The sequence below is a fragment of the Sitophilus oryzae genome, unplaced genomic scaffold, assembly GCF_002938485.1.
Source record: "Sitophilus oryzae breed Bouriz unplaced genomic scaffold, Soryzae_2.0 scaffold_810_pilon_pilon, whole genome shotgun sequence".
Lineage (NCBI taxonomy): Eukaryota > Metazoa > Arthropoda > Insecta > Coleoptera > Curculionidae > Sitophilus > Sitophilus oryzae.
The window spans coordinates 2,471,434-2,492,524 of record NW_022147429.1 but is presented as its reverse complement, the minus strand read 5'-3'; the positions used below and the strand labels follow the sequence as shown (position 1 = coordinate 2,492,524).

Genomic DNA, 21,091 nt, shown 5'->3' with positions numbered 1-21,091 from the left:
ATATGTCAACTTTTGACAATTTCGCTTTGAAAAAAATGTATTTCAAACTTCAATCTAGAGTACCATGGCTGTTTAAAACACTAATTTTTAATCAAGGGGCTTTGGAAACATAGATTTGATTGGAAAAGCATTTTTTACGAATAATTTGGTACCACACACTTGGTATTTCGAGTCAAATTGTAGTTCCATCTCCGTCTTTATCAAATCATCTGCGAAAAAGTCGGAAGTTGAATATGATATGTCATTCTATTCAGAGTGTCATTTTCTATCGAATAAAGTCAAAAAATACTGAGGGTGCCATTTATAAATCAAAAGCGAAAATTATGTCAAATCGCCTGCACCCTCATATAGAAAAAATCCTTCCAGAATCGCAAACGGGTTTTCACACCAACCGTGGCACCGTTGATTCCATATTTTCCATCCGCCAACTACAGGAAAAAGTAAAAGAGCAGCAGTCTAAACTTTATGTTGCATTCATCGATCTAACAAAAACCTTCGACTTTGTGAACAGAGATGCACTTTGGGCAATTATGAAAAAGTTCCGAGTACCCAACAAATTTCTTACACTGTGTAAAAGCCTCCATAACAACAACCAGTCAAGAGTGTCACATCATGGATCACTGACCGATCCCTTCCTGACAAATACAGGAGTTAGGCAGGGATGTGTCTTAGCGCCTCTCCTATTCAACATATTCATGGCAGCGCTCTCCATTATAGTGGACAGCAAACTGCAGGAGAGAGGATTGGGCATTAGATACAGATATGGCGGCGGTCTGTTCAATAAAAATATAAAAAGACTCAGGGCAAAAACACGTACAAAATTCATCACAGAACTTCAATACGCTGATGGCTGTGCTCTGATTGCAAACACGTTACAACAATTACAAGAAATGTTGAACACATATACCTGGGCATATGAGGCTTTGGGCCTTAAGCTAAACATTGACAAAACCAAAATCATGTGCACTCCCCCGGAAGATCATAACAATGCTATAAAAATCGGAAAAGAACTATTGGAATATATAGCGGAATTTAATTACCTCGGCAGTTTGATTTCGGAAAAGGCCAATATCGACTCTGAAATTCAGTACAGGATTAGCAGCGCCTCAGGAGCATTCTGGAAATTAAAAGACAGGGTTTTCTACAATCATGACCTGAGTACAAAAACGAATCTTGCAGTGTACCGAGCAATTATAATCCCCACCATGTTATATAGGAGCATAAGTTGCAACAGAGACACCTTAGACAACTTTTAAGAATCCGGTGGTTGCATCATGTCTCAAACGTATCGGTCCTTGAAAAAGCTAATTGCGAGTGTATTGAAGTCATGGTTCCAAAATCTCGCTTTAGATGGGCTGGCCACGTATGCAGAATGCAAGAAAACCGCATACCAAAATCTCTGCTTTACGGTGAGCTTGTAGACGGTAAGAGGAGGCCGGATGGACAATTCAAGAGGTACAAGGACATTTTCTACGAAAACTTAAAGGGGATTAACATGCAGAATCATTAGGATGAAGCAGTTCACAATAGAACTCAATGGAGAAGAATTGTAAACTCAGTTAACAGCGACAACCAAAAAGTAAAGAGGCAACAAAGCAATGAGATTTTTGAATGTCCGGATTGCTGTAGACAAATAACATCACGTACCGGGCTTTTCAGTCACAGAAAAGCTCATGAAAGAAAACGCCTTGCGTGACCATCTTTTGATGCGTGTCGAATACTCGTCAGCGAGTAATGGCAGTATGTGTATATGTATGTATGTATGTATAAATCAAAAGTTGTAGTCATTTCCGATGATACAAGAATCTTCCTGTAAACAGGAAGTGACCAAAAATAATTGATTACGTCAATCATTCCTAATTTATGTCACATATGAACATACCACAATTCGTTTTTTTTATCTGAAAATATAATTAACTGGTATGCACCTGGTATACAGGCATTGATCATAAACCAAAAAAAAATTAATATAGATATTGATCTCATCACTTAAGTAATTTTAGTCATAAGATAATAAGCTCACTATATTATTCAATAAAAATTGCTAGACTATCGCACTTGTTCTGCCGTTTCTTGGTAGAATTTGCACATGATGTCTGTTAATTTGGCTTCAAATGTTTATTAAACTTGCAATGCTCTGTTAGTAGACCAGGTTTTAATAGTTTTCCTATATTTTCTTGCAAATTTAAGTATGCCACAAATTTTGGAAAGTGCATTACTATGGACATTTTCATATGCCTTTGCCCTGGTCACATTTTCCACCATTCTGGAAATTGGACCCACAACTCTTTTCTGGCTACTCTTTACACAGAGTTCTGGAACAATGAATGAACTTGATGAGCTTTGTTTGTTTTTTTTATCATATGTTTTTCTTTGAAGTTTTTGTTTTTATCATATGTCATATGTTTTTCTTTAAAGTTTTTTTCCAGAAAAATTCATAACATAATATCCTGCTTTTATAGTTCCCATAAACTAAGCTAAGAAAATCTAAACTATACTCGTATATCTATCAGATTTATAAATGTATATACTATAATTTTTAATCTGCAAAGTTTATCTGAGAGCTTTTTGCTTGTGTTTTAAAATTAACCTGCTTAATATTCTTTTGTTTTATGTTGTGTTTGCCATTGAATATAAAACACGAAACGTTTTTTTATTGCTTAATAAAATCTGCCAAATAGAATAATACAGCTCCGCAATACGAAGGTTATGTTTAGAGATAAGTATTTTATAACCCCTTTTTTATTTTTGAAACAGGTTAATTACAATTCCATGTACATAGAAGCTTGTAAGTGGAATGAATTGGGCTATTTTTATGTTAATTTTTCTATCTCTATTATATTAACTTGTTCAAATCATTTAAAAAATTAATAAGAAGTTACATTGGAAACAATTACAAAAATTAGTATCAAATAATAATTACAGTTAGGCTTCGCTTCCAAAACCAAAACAGGGACAGGGATAAAAGTATTTTAGCCGACAACTAAATACTCCGAATCAATAGGCCCGTACCCCAGCGTCCTTCAGGAAGAAATCTACGATATCGAAAGATGCGTTTAATTTATGTCAGATAGGAACTATCGAAAACAGGAAATAGCCATCTTATCCGATAGTCGAGAAGCTCTAAACGCGATCAACTGAGTATCCATCAATTCGAAATTGGTCAAAGAATGCCTAGAGAATCTGAACAAATTAGGCAAAGAAAATAAAGTCCTCCTACTCTGGGTGCCCGCTCACCAAGAGATAGAAGGCAATGAAGAAGCAAATGATCTAGCTAGAAAAGGGGCGAACACTCCACTAACTGGATTAGAACCGTTCTGTTTTCAAAACGGAAACCAACTAAAAGCGGAACTGAAAAACCTGGAAGACTCCATCCGTAACTTGGAATGGGAGTCCTCAAGCGGTCTAAGACACTCGAAAAAGTTCCTTAAAATTTACGACCAAAACAAATCAAAGTTTTTCCTCGATTTAAGTAAAAACAATCTTCGGATTGTCTCGGGGTTTCTATCAGGACACTGTCTCCTCAACGAACACCTAAGTAGGGTGAAGCTGAGAAACAACGGCGAATGCAGATTCTGTGGGGAAAATGGGGAAACACCAGAATACCTTATCTCTCAGTGCGCCGAGACGACTACCGTTCGTGCCATGAACTTTGGTACAACTGACATCGAGGATAGAAAGCTGGGCTCTGTGGAGCCGTCTCAGACACCGGCTTTTGTTAAATCCCTAAAACTGTATGATGAGTTATAACTCGTTATAACTCAAGAAAGGGGACACACAATAGATCTATAAGGTCGCGGTGATTAAATCCCCTCCTAAACATTCTAAATTCTAGGGTTTATAAGATTTGATGTTACAACAACAAAATCTCAGTTTTAATCATCTGCTGATGATGCTGACATGGTTTGCGAAACGCGCCAGTGTTTAAAAGTAATGTGTTAGTGTGTATTAGTGTTTTATTTTACTCAAATAATAATGTAATTTCTATCATGAAAACTAGAAACATATACTTTATACTTTATGCATTAAAAATAGTATATATTTTTTTAAGCTCTCCCCACCCTGCTTCAAAAATTGCGAAATGCAACTGAGCAATTTTGAAGGTACTTTTTCATTTTAATCATATTCTGTAAATGATCAGTATAATTGTTAGTTTATTTTAGTACATTAAACAAAAAAAAATAACATTCATTAATTCAACTTAATACAATATACCTAGAAATGATTCCTAATTTTCAATCGTATTTTTTTCCAATTATAAAAAAATTAATTGAATAAAAAGGTAAAAAATAATAAATATAAGAAGATGCCTTTTGTTATTTCTTATAAAGGAAAACTGGTAAAATCAATAAAGCTATTATCGAAAGATTTTTAAAATATTTGGAGAAAAGCAAAAATGCCACAAGCACATATTTGTATTTTGTTGTTAATTATTTTAAATCTTGCTTTATTAAATTTATATAAATAAATAAATTTATCTAAGAAATTTATAATATATAAATCATAAATCAAATAATTATAATATTATCAACACAATAAGCTATCAGAAGAGAATAATGCCGATTTCTTTCCTTTCATTTAAATTAAATAAAATTCTTAATCTTAAAAGTAACACCTACAGCTATAATATCCTAAATTACAACTTTTATAAATATATATTTTTTTAGTTTAAGAAATGATATTTCATATTAAAATATATTTCTAATTTTATATCCATAAACAAAAATGTAATGAATATTATCTTAATGAATTTTGTTTTTGTTCAAGCATGTGTCTAAGTTAATTGCAGTTTGTTTGGGATCTGATTGACTAGCTCCACACTCTTCTAATATCAGGTCTACATTGTCTTCTGTTTCAGCTTTCTTTTCAATTCTCTTCTTCAAGTTGTCTTTGTTAATCGTTCCATCTTCGCTAATAATACCCATCACTACAAAAAATATTAAATATAATTATTTGTAAATATAGAGGACATAAATATACTAGGTATTTTTAGAATCAAATTAAGTTACAGCAAAATAAAACATTAATTCACCACAGTTCACCAAAACACTTTACCGTTGCACTGAACGCGTCTGTCGCTAACCATGTCAGCATCATCAGCAGATGATTAAAACTCAGTGAAGTTTGAAAATAATAATAAAACGAAAGAATATTAAGCACTCAGTGAAGTTTTAACCATCTGCTAATGACGCTAACATGGTTAGCAAAACGCGCGGCCGTGCAAAAGTAAATTGTTTTGGTGTATTGTGATGAATCACTGTTTTATTTTGCTCTTTAACACTGCTTGTTGTTTAACTTGTTAACTGTTTTATTTTGTTCTTTAACACCAAACTGTCAACTCTACTAATGAGTTAACTGGACACATATCTCTATAGAAAAGTGCTTCGTTTGTCCCGTTAGAAGGCCAACAATAAAAAATAAATCGAAAAGTTAATTAATTTAATATTTTTAAAGTTTACAGTGAAAAATTATTTGTGACACTGGCATAGCATTCCACATTTTCGTTAACTAGATTATTATCGCCTAACAGATTTTCCTTTTAGGGGATAACTTTTAATGGATAAACCGGGTGCGTCTGAAAAGTGGCTCACCCCTATAAATTTTTATTTTTTTCAGATAGAAAATCGAGATTTGGTACGTTAATATATGAACTAAATTAGCATCAATTAACGTATGCAATTGTTTTTGGTCACTTCCTGTTTCACCGGAAATTTAACCTTATTATTTTTTTTATTTTAAATTAAACTTAGTTTTTTAAATGATACCTTCGGTATATTTTTACTTTATTCGATAGAAAATGACACACACTCTTGATAGAATGACATATCATATGTCAACTCCTGACATTTTCGCTTAAATTTCAATCTAACACAGCCATGGCTGTGTTAAAAACACGAATTTTTAATCAAGGAGCCTTGGAAAAAATAGATTTGATCGTCTAATGTTTTTTGTGTTTTGTCCTGGTCGGTTAAAAGATGCCCAAATCATATTTTTTATCATATCTCAATTTGTTCAAACGGAGCAAGGGTGGCTCATTAGCATATTTGGAAAAAGCATTTTTTAACGAATAATTTGGTACCACACAATTGGAATTTCCAGTCAAATTGTCGTTATGAACCGCATGTTAGAATTTCAAATAAACCATATGCGAAAATGTCGTTGAGTTGAGCTGACATGTGATATGTCATGCTCTCCATAGTACCATTTTCTATCGAATAAAATAGAAATATATTGAGGGTGCCATTTAACAAACCAAAAACAATTGAATACGCCAATCAATCCTAATTTACGTCATATACTATCATAGATAAAGGAAATATATTTAGATTGAAAAGACCGTCAAAATTTTAGGTCGCGAAATTGTTTTGGGTCGCGACCTCTGGCTGTACGCCATCTGGCGCTCCTATAGCCGTTGCTAAGAACAACCTCAAATAATAACAGAAATAATTTTCTCTTGTCAGAATCTAAAAAAATAAAAAAAAAATTCAATATTTAAACCACCCTCATTGAAATAATACCCAAAAATTTTTTAAAGCTCCCATTCTCAAGGTAATCATTGCTATCTTGTGAGTTTAATTTAAATTTTATTTACCCAATTACCTGTGATAACTGTGAAAAAATGGCATTAAAAACTTAAAAAGCTGTGTTGTGAACGAGGTTCCCTTGTGAACTGCAAAACCATCGTGGATCGTGGCGTAACGTCATACATGTCCTTATATAAAATAAAGTTTCTTGTATGCAACACACTGTATTTTATTTATAAAATTAAAAGAAAATAAATTTGAATAAATAATATTTGGCGACATAATTCCGGAAAAAGCCGAACCGATCCGAAATTATCAAAAGCTTTAGATCGCGACCGTTGCAAGAATACCGCCAAATAGTATTTATATTGTCCTTGTGGGCACTTTCCAATCTAAACTTGTTTCATGTATCTGTGTATACTATTATAGGGGTGGGCCACTTTTGAGACGCACCCAGTATAGTCTGTCCATCGACAAAATCCTGGACAGTGATAGATGTGTCTGTCATTTTAATTTCAAAGTAATTTGTTTAATTTTTCAAAGAAATAAGTTATAGTAGAAGTTTTAGTGACAAATGATTACTTCAAAATATTATGAAAAAAAAACTATACAGGTTGTTCCTTAATGAGATGCTAATATTTAAGAGGGTTCTTAGACCTATTAAGAGAATTGAGGCAACTGATATTTAGTTACAATTTACAAGTTATTCAATGTCTACAATTGTTAAAATTTAAATAACTGGATATGTTTTACCTAATTACCCATATGAGATCTAAATCATTTTTTATCATGTTTCTTATCAAAAATTAATTGGGGTTTGGTTTGGTTTGGTTTGGTTTAACTGAGCGTTGTTAATTTTATCATATCAATTTATTAATTTAATTATCATTTTTCTTACCTTTATATAAACATAGTACATGTTCTCCATAGTTTTCAGGAAGTGTTGTCACTTGCTTCTTTTTATATTTTCTTAAAGCTTGTTTATCTAAATGGGTGGTTTCGTTTTTCTGGCATTCTTTATAAGCTTTTTTTATCGATATTTCTTTATTGTCTTTATGTTTCTTCGCTGAAGCACACTATTGTAAAAAATATTTACAAAAATAAATAAAACTTAGAAATAATTGAAAATAATATGTTAGGTATTTGTTATGTTTGCAATAAATATTATTAATTTTTCTGTATGGTAGAATTGCGATAAATATTATTTATTTTACTGTATATAATTGCCAACTGTATATAATTACAACATTACAGCATTGCAATAAATATTATTTATTTTACTGTATATAATTAAATTTTCTGTATTCCTATTAAAAAGTTCATCAGTTTACTTAGTTAATACTTAGTAATATTTTTTAATTTAATTTGTTTCTCTCTATGTCCTTATTATTAAAAATTGTATTTATACACAACCAGATAGACAGGAACACCAGTTAGTTAGAAATTAATTTTCGTATAAGGAACATATTTGTTTATTATAAAGCTGGTAATATGTCATTACAGTTGGGGGTTGGAACCTTTCGTGTTACACAGCAAAATAAAATACTAAATCACCACAATACACCAAAACACTTTTACTTTTATACTGGACGCGCGTTTCGCTAACCATGTTAGTATCATCAGCAGATGATTAAACTAAAAAAGTTTAATCATCTGCTGATGATGCTGACATGGTTAAACTAAAAAAGTTTAATCATCTGCTGATGCTGACATGGTTAGCGAAACGCGCGTCCAGTGTAAAAGTGAAATTGTGGTGATTTAGTGTTTTATTTTGCTGGTAATATGTCTTTTTGGAAAATTGTTATATATGGGAAGAATTGTATTAGTATACAGAGTGTCCCAGGCTGAGCGTGCATTAGAAGTTTCTAGAGAACTACAACATCTAGCTCGGAGATTTTTTGCACATCATAGTTTCACAACGAGATCTATCGATTAAAAATATTTTCAATATGGCGGCACTTCCGGAAATACCGGAAGTTGACAGCAACTTTCTTATTTTAAATGGATGCCCCCATTTTTGATTACATACTTAAATTCTCTGTAAAATTTTATGAATTTTGATATTAAACACTCTAACATTGACCGTTTTTGAGAAAAAAAAATATTTAAAATTTTTGAACGAAAAAAACTACCTGTCAAAAATATGTTGATACCCTAAACGTTAAATTGAGTAATTAACACAGCCACTGTGCCATAAAGATAAAACATGTGGCTATCTATTTCAACAATGAAATTGTTCGAATGTCATATAATATTGGCCGCAGCTGTCATAGAATTGCGCGATTAAAAAATTATCATAAATCATTTTTTTCAAATGGGAACCCGCTTTTTTATTTCACTAGTGAAAAGGTTTATCAATTCGTTACTTTTTGACTATACATGTTCCTATACCTAAAATAAATCGTTTATAAGTTATTTAAGATTTAGTATTAAAGCGTATATTTTTCTTGATTTTAACCAGTAACCTATGACTTTAAACGTCAAGTGATGTAAAACAATACATGTCATATTGTGACTCTTTGTTCAAAAAACAGCATCATTTCCGAGTCAACAACATTTCAACGCCGCTGTTTTTTTCGATCAAACGGAATATTATTAATAACAAAAATTTTAGATATCAGTAAAGAGCGAAAATACGAGATATATTTTTATAAATACACTTTTTAAACTCTTAATCAGACAGTATTTATAATATAGGAAATTCAAGTAATTTGTTTTCTGACAGATGGAAATAAATTGTTTGACCGTTTGACAATGTCAAGGTAAGCTAGATAAAATCAAGAAAAATATTGGTTTTCAAATTAAATCTTAAATAACTTAAAAACAATTTATTTTAGGTACAGGAACATGTATAGTTAAAAAGTAACGAATTGAAAAAGTTTTTCATTAGTGAAATAAAAAAAGTGGGTTTCCATTTGAAAAAAAATGATTTATGATAATTTTTTAATCGCTCAATTCCATGACAGCTACCGCCATTATTTTATGACATTGAACAATTTAATTTTTCAAATAAGATAGCCACATATCTTCTCTTTATGTCACAGTGACTGTGGTAATCACTAAATGTGACTTTTAGGCTATACAATTTTTTTTGACAGGTAGTTTTTTTCGTCCAAAAATTTTAAATATTTTTTTTCTCAAAAACGGTTAATGTTAGGTATAGAGTGTTTAATAAAAAATGGGGGCACCCATTTAAAATAAGACAGTTGCTGTCGACTTCCGGTATTTCCGGAAGTGCCGCCATATTGAAATAATTTTTAATCAATAGATCTCGTTGTAAAACAATGATGTGCAAAAAATCTCCGATTTAGATATTGTGGTTCTCTAGAAACTTCTAATGCACGCTCAGCCTGGGACACCCTGTATATCTTACTATATAGTCAATGTATGAAGAATTCAAATTAAATCACATATTCCAGATAAGTGAAATGGTACTGTCTTATCTTTTATAAGGCGCCAGACACATGTCTTTCAATAATTTGCGTATTAGGATAATATAATATATTTAACAGCTATTATTCTAGTCTTAGCTATGTTGACAGTGAAGTAAAATTAGACGAAAACTATCCGATAATTATTTATTCGATATTATTGAATTTCTATTTAAGTATGTTCACACGTAACAATCAATAAAACAAAGAAAAATGTTAATAAACATAAGAACTATTATTAGTTGGTAGTAGTATCTTAACTCTCAACTGGCATGGTAAATTTTTGTACCGCTTATGGGGTTTTGGGGTCGGATAAACCCCAATCTTTTTTTCAGTTAAAAATAAATGAAAAATCTCTTATTTTATAAAAAGCTTGATATTTTAACACTGTTTACAATATACTGAAACTTGTGAATTAAAAATTTCATTTATAGGTAAAAATAAGGTAAGAAGCATAATTTACTAGTTTTTGACAACATAAATATAAGTTGGCTAAGAAACCCACAGAAATTAAAAACATATACATATTTTATACATATACATATATGATTTCCTGGTATTATTAAAGCACAAAGAACTGAAATATTAAGCTAAAGTAATAGACATAGATATTATTTTCAACAAAACTGCAAATCTTGAATGTATTTAACTTTTTTAAATACAGTTCTTGCTAACATACGATCTGCAGTCATCACACATGGATCGTGCACATTTGGTTCATGAGTTTTGACATATACCACATCTCTTTCTTTTCTGGTATTGATTATTTAGGAGGGATTATTCTACAGGTTAGAGATTCAGAATCGGAGTTATGGTTACTATTCGGAGAAAAATCATTGCCTCGCTGATCTGCATATTACTTAAGTCTCTTTAAGTTCATTAAACCACTCGGTTAATATTTCCTCAAAATTAGAGTCCCCCTGACGCACACTTCTAGAACTACCCACAATCCTAATAATGAAACATTCCTGGCGTGGCGGGGCCACACACACCCCTATACAACTTTACCCCCCGCATGTAGGAACAATACTTGATAAAAACTGGTGCGCCTTTAACAGTTGCATATGGGTACCCTAACTTAAAGGTAAATGGCGCAGCGAGGACTAAATGTTAAACATAAACATTTTACATTTTTATAAGTTTAAATTGTGCTTGGGTTAGTCCTGTATCATATTTTTATTTTAGTAATTATGAGTAAAATATTAGGCATATGCTTTACTAAAGAGCTCTGTAGTCATACCTAATTAAAAAATAAATACATATTCTTACCGTTAGAACTAAAACAACAACACACAATAAAATTACACACTTCATTGTAATATTTTTCAAAAAAAGTACGATCAAAATTTGGTCTTCGATACTTTTTCCTTAGCTTTATTGCGAACTATAAGAAAATTACACTAGCCAGTGGATTTATCGCTAACACAGAGTTTATCATGGTTCAAATGTGGTCACAGCATGCGAAGAAGAATATAAACTTTATGTATACGTTGTTAAGAGAATGAGTGAAATGAAAACAGAACACGATAACACAAATATTTTTGTATGGATTGACCGATTTTTTCGTTGATAATTCAGACTTTTTATAAAAATTGTAACGTTATTAGAAAGTGTAGTAACGTTTAGGAGAAACAAAATTGTTTTTAAATCTGATTCTTGTGATATATGTTATTTTAATTACAATAGTATGTGTATTTTATATATTTAAATATACGTAAATTTATCCGGAATCATCATCATAATCATCATGATTTTCAGTATAATCAATAGGGTGGATCGTAAATATGAAAATTTTAAAATTTTTAAAACATCGACTTGGAATACCTACGAAAAGTTGCCTTTGGTAATGTTGATAAAAAAGTGTTACTACAACTTTTTAATAAAATCACATCTTCTGCCCTCTACCAGCCTTTAAAAAATAATATTTTTTTTTAGAAAAATCGATTTGGAATACCTACCAAAAGTTACCTTTAGTAATGTTGATAAAAAAGTTTATTTAAATTTTTTTGATTAAATCACGTCTTCTACCCTTTACCGGCTGTTAAAATTTGAAAAAAAAAATCAAACCGAGAATAATACTTGCCTGTCTGATGACCTAAAAATGAACAGGTTTTTTTGATAGATCAGAGGGGGCTTAGAAAAAAAGATTATGAATGTTGGTTGGAATGATTGTTTCATAAATAAATGATCCGATGGGTGGTGTGTTTAATATGATAACGCAAATAAAAAAGCTCTTTCAGATTTTAAAAATACTTGTTATGACTTTGGCTACGAAAAATAAACACAATTATCCCTCTTTGTTAAAATAAACGTTTACTTTTTAACCTTTTGTAAGATTTCTAAAATTTCATGTCAGCAATATATTTTGATTTAACCAATGGCCTGGAAACTAGGGAACTAAGAGTTTTCCCATCTTTTTCAAATCGAGAGCAACAACTCTAATCGTTTTGCTGATGCAGAGAAAAATTCTAATAATTTCTTCTTTGAGAAGAAATCTTTAACGTTGGAAAATGGCATTATGAATTAAGCATTTTTTCGAAATTCGATCTTTATAATGTATCGATACGTTTTAGCGGGAAGTCGACCTTTATCTATGAAGTAAACGTAACTAATGTGACAATTTCAAAATTTTAAAAAGTTTATAACGTCAACAATACCATTATGTGTTTGTAAATAAATTGTAATTACATACTTGTCAAACTGACATAGTTTTGTTTTCAAAATTTTATTTTTCTTAAAATTGCTTCAGTTAATTTTTCAGATCGTGACTTCCTTATAAAAAAACACAAAAGTTCTATTTTATTTTATAATCTCTGGGAATTAAAACTAATTATGAATTTAATAAGGATCAAGATTAAAAGATAAACATTATGTAGATGGCGAATTTAATATCATTAATGTAAATAATTATAAATTTTTAAAATTAATGTTAAATTTAGAAAGAAAATTGAGCAATACTATTTATTGCAAACCAAACAAGAGATCAAATATCTACAAGTTGAATTAAAAATGCTTAATTATTAAATTACGATCTAATTTAGAAAAAAAAACTATTTTTAGAATTATTTATATATTAGTAGTCGGGCTTCTTCTAATGAATTAGCAAACTTTATAACTGCGTGAATATTTTTAGTAGAATTGATGTTATTTTTGCAAGGATTTTAGTGCTGGAAAATTAGAATTAAGCGGATGAACAAACATTGTGTAATTTATTCCGAAGGGGTGGAAACAGGTAAACAGTTTTTTCAAAACGAAAGTTCGCTAATCCGGATATTTTTTATCCTTAAAAGTTGTTGGAAAGCACCTAGATGAAGCGCTTTAAACATTTCCACATATTATACGATTTTATTGTTCTCATGAATATATATTAGCCCATTTATTTTAGGTACATATTTTTATCAGATTTAGTTTTACCGTTGAATGTAGGAATAAAGGTAAATATCTACATTCAACCTGGACCTCCCAACGAAAGCTAAGAAATCCGTTATAAAGAGATAGAGAAACCACTTCTAAACAAAAAGTGCAATCACGATCGAAATCTGTCCACTTTTATCCCCAGAGGGCCTTGAAATAGGTGACAAACCGATTGACGACGTCTCTGATGACGGTAGATTTGACAATCTGCCAATAGTCAATGTACGTCAAACATCAAGAAGTGTCACATTTATAGAACAATATTTTATATTTGGAGGACCTCCAAAGGGGGAAAACCAAAGGATCTCTTGAAATGTTACTCATCCCCTATATTTTTTTTATTTTTTCAGATAAAATCATATATAATATTTGGTATATCAGTACAGAACATAAATCAGGATTAAAAAAAAAGAAATAAAAAGGATTGATTGACCTTTTGAATTACCTCCGGTCACTTCCCGTTACATCGGCAATCCCTACAACTTCTGACTTTTAAATGACGCCGATGGTATTTTTTTACTTTAGTTAATAGAATTCTGCATAAAACAACAAATGGTTAACTTTTAACAATTTCTCTAAAAAAATGTATTTTAAATTTTAATCTTGAGTGGCATGACAATAAATATAACGACAATTTGACTCGAAATAACAAGTAGCTGGTATCAAATTATTCGTAAAAAATGATTTTTTCCAAATATGCTAATGATACACCCTCGTTCCATTTGAAAAATTGAGTTATGATTAAAGATCAAAATTCTCATTATACAGGGTGCTACAAATTCGAGGTACAAGCATTGGTATCTTGGTAACCGTAATAGATACGAACATGATTAAATTTGGGCAAAGTTGCGCTTTGACATGTTCACCAAGATGCCATCAAAAAAGTTTTAAAAATTTCAAGAATTGCTGACTTTTTTGGAAAAAACGGATTTTCTTGAAAATCAATTTTATTTTTTCCTGTCGTTACTTTTTAGAAAATCAAAAAACCAATTGCACATTCTTTAGATTTTTAAATTAGCTCATAATTAGAGATACAGAGACCAACTTATTTTTTTTTTCAGGTTTTGAAAGAATTCGGTCTCCTGAGTACAATGATATGCCGCACTTAATATTTTGTTTCGGAAATTTGAACACTATTTAGTTAAACTACTTTCAAGTCCGGCTCTGTTTTTTTTATATTTAATCTATTCACATCGTTACAATATTGATAATCCTTCAAACATAACAATAACGCGGGGTAGAGCAGTATAATAGCCAACCTCGCTGGCTATTATGCCGCTCTACCACTGAGGGGGTCATTACTTGTTAAAGTGAAATCAATAAATTTCAAAATTTACAATAAAGAGTGCAAAATGCATTCGGAAGTATAAGAAGAAGATATGTTCCTTCTTCTTCCTGTGCCTTGTGCTTAGCCGCGCGTTGGCGATTGTCTGTACTCTTCATACAATGTGTAGACTGCCGTTTTCGGCTCTTCGAAATATGGTGGCTGCGTCGCTGATGTTACACCAATCCGGTATGTTTGTTAGCCAGGAATGTTGTCTTCTTCCTGGGCCTCGCCGTCCCTCTATTTTTCCCCTAGATATGTTCCAAGAGCTATAAATAAGATTGAACGAAAAATACATTTGTGCATTAGAGAGGGTGGTCACCCTTTCGAACATGTAGAGCATTAGAAACTAGTTTGTAGAAGTTAGTATCATCGTACGAAGCATATCATTGTACATATATTTATAATAACTACGATCAATATTATGCACATTATTAGATCGTACACTGAGATTTTCAAATTCACAATAAAAAAAGTTAAAAATAATATCTTTAAATTGCTGACCTGGATATTATTTATTTGAATCTTTCAACTGGTCCGATTTTCCTTATCCAATGTTAGTTAGCGCTGATCAATATTGTTGCGATGAATATAATCAGATTAAATAATTTAAAAAACCAGAGTCAGACTTGAAATTATTTTAAATAATTAAATAGATTTGTTATTTGTTAAGGTACCCAAAATAAAAAAAATATTAAGTGTGGCATATCATTGTAATCAGGAGACCAAGTGCTTTCAAAATTTCAAATAAAAAATTCAAGTCCGTGTTTAAAAAAATTAAATTGGCCTCTGTATCTCACAAATTATCAGCTAATTTGAAAATTTAAAAATACTTTTAGAGAGCCCTAATAAAGTGGCTATGATAATGGGCAATTAGTTTTTTGATTTTCTACAAAGGACCGACAGGAAAAAATAAAATTATTTTCAAAAAAATCCGTTTTTTTTTTCCAAAAAACTCAGTAATCCTTGATATTTTCAAAACTTTTTTGATGGTATGTTGGTGAACATCCTATAGCGTAACTTTGTTCCATTTAACCATCTTCGTATAGATTACGATTACCGGGATACCAATGCTCGTATCTCGAATTTGTAGCACCCTGTATAGTCTACCAGTTATGCATTATCAATGTGCCTATATCTATATTATCAGTGGAGAAAAATATCAAAAGACATATATTTTCAAATTATAATGGCTTTAAAATTTGAATAAATAACTTAGTGTCTAAACAATCTTTGTACCTATACGTATTAATCGGATATACATTTTATTATCAGGGTAATTCAATAGCTGTAGTTTTTATTGATCACAATTGAGACATAAGTTTTATTTCTTTTTTGAATTTTTTATACAATTCATTTAAGTTAGTACAGAGGAAAACATAAACTCACATAAAATTAAGTAAAATATATATTTATTCAGACACATTTACATTCTTACTGTTTGCTAGTCTTGTGAGCGAAATATTTGTAATAACATTTGAAAAGATTTATGGCGGTTTCCTTTTCATTCTCTTTGTCCACAACGCATTCGGCGTGGATTTCGTCCAATTTAGGGGTCTGACCCAAATACAGCACGATTTTTTCCTTGACGGATTCCTTGTTGATCTTGCCGTCCTGATGCTGCCAGCCCAGTGTTTTCGAAACACACAGGGCGTGGATTTTTATTCCCTCGGTTACTTTATGCTCCGTTTTGTAAGCTTTTAGCTCTTCCTCGTCGGCGGCCGTGGCCGGATCAGTTTGACATTTTTCGTGGGCTTTCTTGAATTTTTCTCTACCCTCTTCGGCTGTGATGGCCTTAAAAGTCAAGTCGTTTTATTTAGATTTATAATATGCATTTGTTTTTATATATTGGAGATATCTTTCTTTTTCTTAAACATTTATTCAATATTTCAATTGTGATTTTCTTGGGTAGAGGTTTCTTTATTAAAAATTAAGAAAGATTTGCTTAAAAAATCGAATGATGAATCGAAAAATGTCAGCAAATAAATGATTTAAAACATCCACAAATCATTTAATTTTTAATAAAGAAACCTATACCCAAGAAAAGCACAATTGAAATTTTGTTTTTATTGGTAGATAGATGGTATTCTAATTTGATATCTATATACTCGTACATATCCAATATTATTGAACTTGTTCTTGTATATGGGATGTCTCTTAAATAAGTGCAAGTATTTTAACAGGCTAGATCTCGACAAAAAAATATACACTAACCGGCACGAGAAACGGGTACCTTAAAATTTTGATGTATTTTAAAGTTTTATATATAATGTTCTAAGTGGGTCAATTTTAATTATTTTTTAAGCAATTTATATATAGCTAACTTATTTGATTTTTTAGTATTTCTTTCTAAACTAAAAAATTAAAGTTTCCATCTGCCAATTATAGAGAGGAAAAGAAAATGTCGATATTTTGGTCAAAGTTTGGTGGAACACCCTGTGGAACATGTTAGCAAAACAAGGAATTTAGAAATAACTTTATCGTCTAAGTGCATATACAGGGTGTCCCAGGCTGAGCGTGCATTACAAGTTTCTAGAGAACCACAATATCTAGATCGGTTATTTTTTGCACATCATTGTTTTACAACGAGATCTATCGATTAAAAATATTTTCAATATGGCGACACTTCCGGAAATACCGGAAGTTGACAGCAACTTTCTTATTTTAAATGGATGCTCCCATTTTTTATTACATACTTAAATTCTCTGTAAAATTCTATGAATATTGATGTTAAACACTCTATATCTAACATTTACCGTTTTTGAGAAGAAAAAAATATTTAAAATTTTTGAACGAAAAAAACTGCCTGTGAAAAATATGTGTATAGCCTAAAAGTCAAATTTAGTGATTACCACAGCCACTATGCACAAATTTATTTCTATCCCCTTCAAAATTAGTGATGGTGAAAAATTGGCGTATTTGAGGTATATACCTCAAGATACTTAGCTTTTTATGTTCTACCTTTTGCCGGTTTTACGCTATCTGTACCAATAAATAAAATAGTCGGTTTAAAATTTAATTAAGTTCGATGTCAGCCCTGGGGCTAAATGATCTTAAGTCACGTAAACGTAATTTAGTTCAAACATCTTTGGATCGTTTAATATGTTATGTCCACGGGTCAACAGTGACGAAAATTTATTTTGACAGTTTTGCTATTGTTATAGGGTAGTCAATTTAAACTTAATAAATAAAGTAAATTGGTTCCAAATGGCAACATACATTCCTGTTTTACAATTTCCTGTGAAATGGTTTCTCATTATATCAGTAGTATACTTTTATTTGGGCTTAAAATGTTTTTGCTTTATTGATTTTGGCATGAATAGGGACTTAATATAAGGTAAGTCCTGTAAATGTTTTATTTCTAATATACAAATTATGTTAAAAAGTCACTCAAAAGTCATTTAAAAAAAATGTTTTACATTTTATTTCAATTCAAAATAAGTTGTTCATGCACATGTAGTAATTAGGAAATAACTTCAAAAAATAACTTTAAATTCGTTTTTCTCAAAACTATGTTTTGTGACATAATATAGTTTGCTTCTGGGATACAGATATGTACAGAAGATGAAGAACTAACCTCAGTGATGAGGTATTCTGGTTAGAGGTGTGTAGTTTACATATAAATTTCCCAGAAATTTAAAAAATATCAAATTTTCAACAGCTTTTGTTTTTAAATAAACTTGCATGTTTACGATCGAAAAAGAACGGCGTCAGTGACGGCTTGTAAATGAAGGTCGGTAGGTATGTAAAATTATATGAGGAATGTCAAAAAAACTTGCACTTATTTAGTAAAAACTAAAAACCCTTAGATACATTTTCAGTTTGTAATGTTTACTTATTATTTAGGGAAATATAATTTATAATGTATATTAACAAAAATCGAGTGTCTTATATTAATTTTATAATTAGTTAATAAGTATACTTACGAAAACAACAGCAAAAGCTAGACATAAAACGACAGCAACGGACCACTTCATCGTCAGAAATTTGAGAATATCAAGGTTGTGACCAAGGTCTTTTTAAACAGTGAATATTTAAGAAAATGGTTGCTGTTTCGAAGACCTTTTTGTATTTATAGTCAGCGTGAAGCCGTTAAGACAAACACGTTTAATCGGAGGGTCAAAAATATTATTAATAAAGTCTGGTATCGTTGGTGAGGTCGAAAAACAAACAAGCCTTTTTCTACCTTATCGGTACATTGTTTTAAAAAATCATTGAATTGTGTTAATAATGGAAATATACTTTAATTACTTAAAATAAACAGTATTTTATTTAAATCTCTGTCTAACACTTCGTTAAACGTATACACTGGATAATTTTATTAATCGGTCAAAGAATGAAAGAATGTAATTCATAATATGGATTGGTAGATTGGATATCGTGGGACGTGGGAGGGCAATTTGCGATAGCTTCACAATTGAACCATGGTGGATAATTTTTTATAGCTCTGCAATTCAAATATCAAAATTTTATGTCGAGACTTTGTTTTGTATACACGAAAGTCATGATTCATAAGAATGGCTGATAATAGGTAAATTGATAAAAAAAACGCCAAATATGTGACCTCTTGTACAGGGTGTCCTATTCTCGTGTGTTTTATAAGGTTTCTCGTTAGAGATACAGAGATGCAGTTTTCACATCACTATGCTTTTTTTAAGAAACTAAATATGCTACACACAGATTTGTCCTAGCTCCCTTGGCTACTGAAATACAGAGCGCATTTGAAAATGTTACATTTTTTGACCCCTTCGTATCTTGGTCCTCTTATAACTTATCAAAAAGGTGGGATGCTGATTTTTTACCAAGAATCCAGTGGTATAACTAGTTTTTGCTGGGGGCTGTCATTTTTGAAATTGTTTTAAGTATATTATTTTAATTTAAATTATTTAAAATAGTGTTTGAAATTTTAAACACTATTTATTATAAATAAATCTAGTTTAAAAGGGTAATATTATTTTAATTAATTTAATTTTACCAGATAATTCTGCGTTCAATCATTATTCATCGTTGAATAAATTATTTGATTGTTTTCAATGCCTAATTTAAACCGGCCCGCCGCCTAAGTTAAAAAATTAATTTTTAAGTTATTTATAAAAATAAGTATAGTTATAAGTTATAAGATAACCGAGATACAAAAGGAGTCGAAAAATGCAACAATTTCAAATTCGCCCTGTATTTGAAGAACAAAGAGGGATAGAACAAATCTGTGTACAGCATTTTTAGTTTCACAACAAGTAAGATAGTAATGTGAAAACCTTATCTTTGTACCTTTAATAATAAACGAAAAAACCTGTAAAGCACACGAAAATTGGACACCATACAGAGGGGTGATTCCGTTCTCCGTATAAATTTGTATCTTCTCTACTAGTATTGGTTGTTTGTGGCCGTATAATATGCATCTTTTAAATGGAACTACATATCAATAGCACAATCCTGACAAATATTTTATAATTTCTTTTACAAACTACACTAGAAAAAAAATATATAAGTCGGTTCAGAACGTTTTACGACGTTTTCCGACACCTAACCTCCACTCTTCTCTATTTAGCCAGAGATCATCAGGTATTGCTCTATTTTTCAGTTCTTTATCCACACCCTCCCTCCAGGTTAGTCGTGGCCTTCCTGTTTTATTTCTGCCTCACAATGTCCACACATGTTTTGGTATTCTGTGGTCGGGCATTCGTTGCAAATGACCAAACCATATGAGTTGTTTTGTTCTTATGTCGTCCACAATTGTGTGTTCTGCTCCCATAATCTCTCTTACTCTGATTTTTTTCTCTTATCTATTTCCCAGCAGATCTCCTCCAGTAATCAATTTCGGTCGCTAATAGCATGTTCTCCGTTCTGCTTTTCAACTACCATATTTCGCTTCCTTAAGTTATTATGCTTTTCACTACGGTATTATAATATATGTTCTTCTTATTAGCTTTAGAAATTCCTTGATCCCACAGTACACCACTCAATATAGATATTGCCCTCCTGCCTTGCATTATTCGATCTTTTATACCCTCTTTTTGGGCACTAGAAAAAAAAAATTGTAATATTCTTTTCTAATCTTAAAAAACTATATTAAGTCTGATGTCATCCAACTATAAATAAACAAACGACTTGTTTACAGTTTGCCCGTATATGTTGGTTCAAAACAAAACAACGTATATGATTAGTCTATACCGGGTGGTGCATCGCCGTTGGAAACAGTAGATCCTATGCAAATTTTTAACTGTCTAAATATTGGCTCCCCTAGTAATTATACAGCTAAGTCATAAATATAAGTTTTTAAAGGTCTGTCTATGCTGAATACACATGCAAAATTTAAACAATTTTGGACTAGCCCATTTTAAGTAATTTAAGACAAAATGCATGTTTTCTAATTAAAAATGAACAGGTAACAATGTAAA

At 31.0% G+C, this 21,091-nt stretch overlaps 3 protein-coding genes across 3 annotated transcripts in view; all 3 read right to left on the bottom strand.

Moving 5' to 3' along the window:
- The window catches only part of LOC115889083 (B1 protein-like), a 290,836-nt gene that overhangs the window by 222,150 nt on the left and 47,595 nt on the right, over window positions 1-21,091 (bottom strand). The window lies entirely within an intron of this gene.
- On the bottom strand, window positions 4,515-11,460 carry LOC115889052. Its single transcript, XM_030908971.1, has 3 exons — window positions 11,225-11,460; window positions 7,423-7,600; window positions 4,515-4,927 (listed from the first exon to the last, which is right to left on the bottom strand). The coding sequence occupies exons 1-3, from the start codon at window positions 11,267-11,269 to the stop codon at window positions 4,743-4,745; spliced, it is 408 nt and encodes a 135-aa protein (XP_030764831.1). The 5' UTR covers window positions 11,270-11,460; the 3' UTR covers window positions 4,515-4,742.
- LOC115889050 lies at window positions 16,088-18,775 on the bottom strand. Its single transcript, XM_030908969.1, has 2 exons — window positions 18,620-18,775; window positions 16,088-16,487 (listed from the first exon to the last, which is right to left on the bottom strand). The coding sequence occupies exons 1-2, from the start codon at window positions 18,668-18,670 to the stop codon at window positions 16,128-16,130; spliced, it is 411 nt and encodes a 136-aa protein (XP_030764829.1). The 5' UTR covers window positions 18,671-18,775; the 3' UTR covers window positions 16,088-16,127.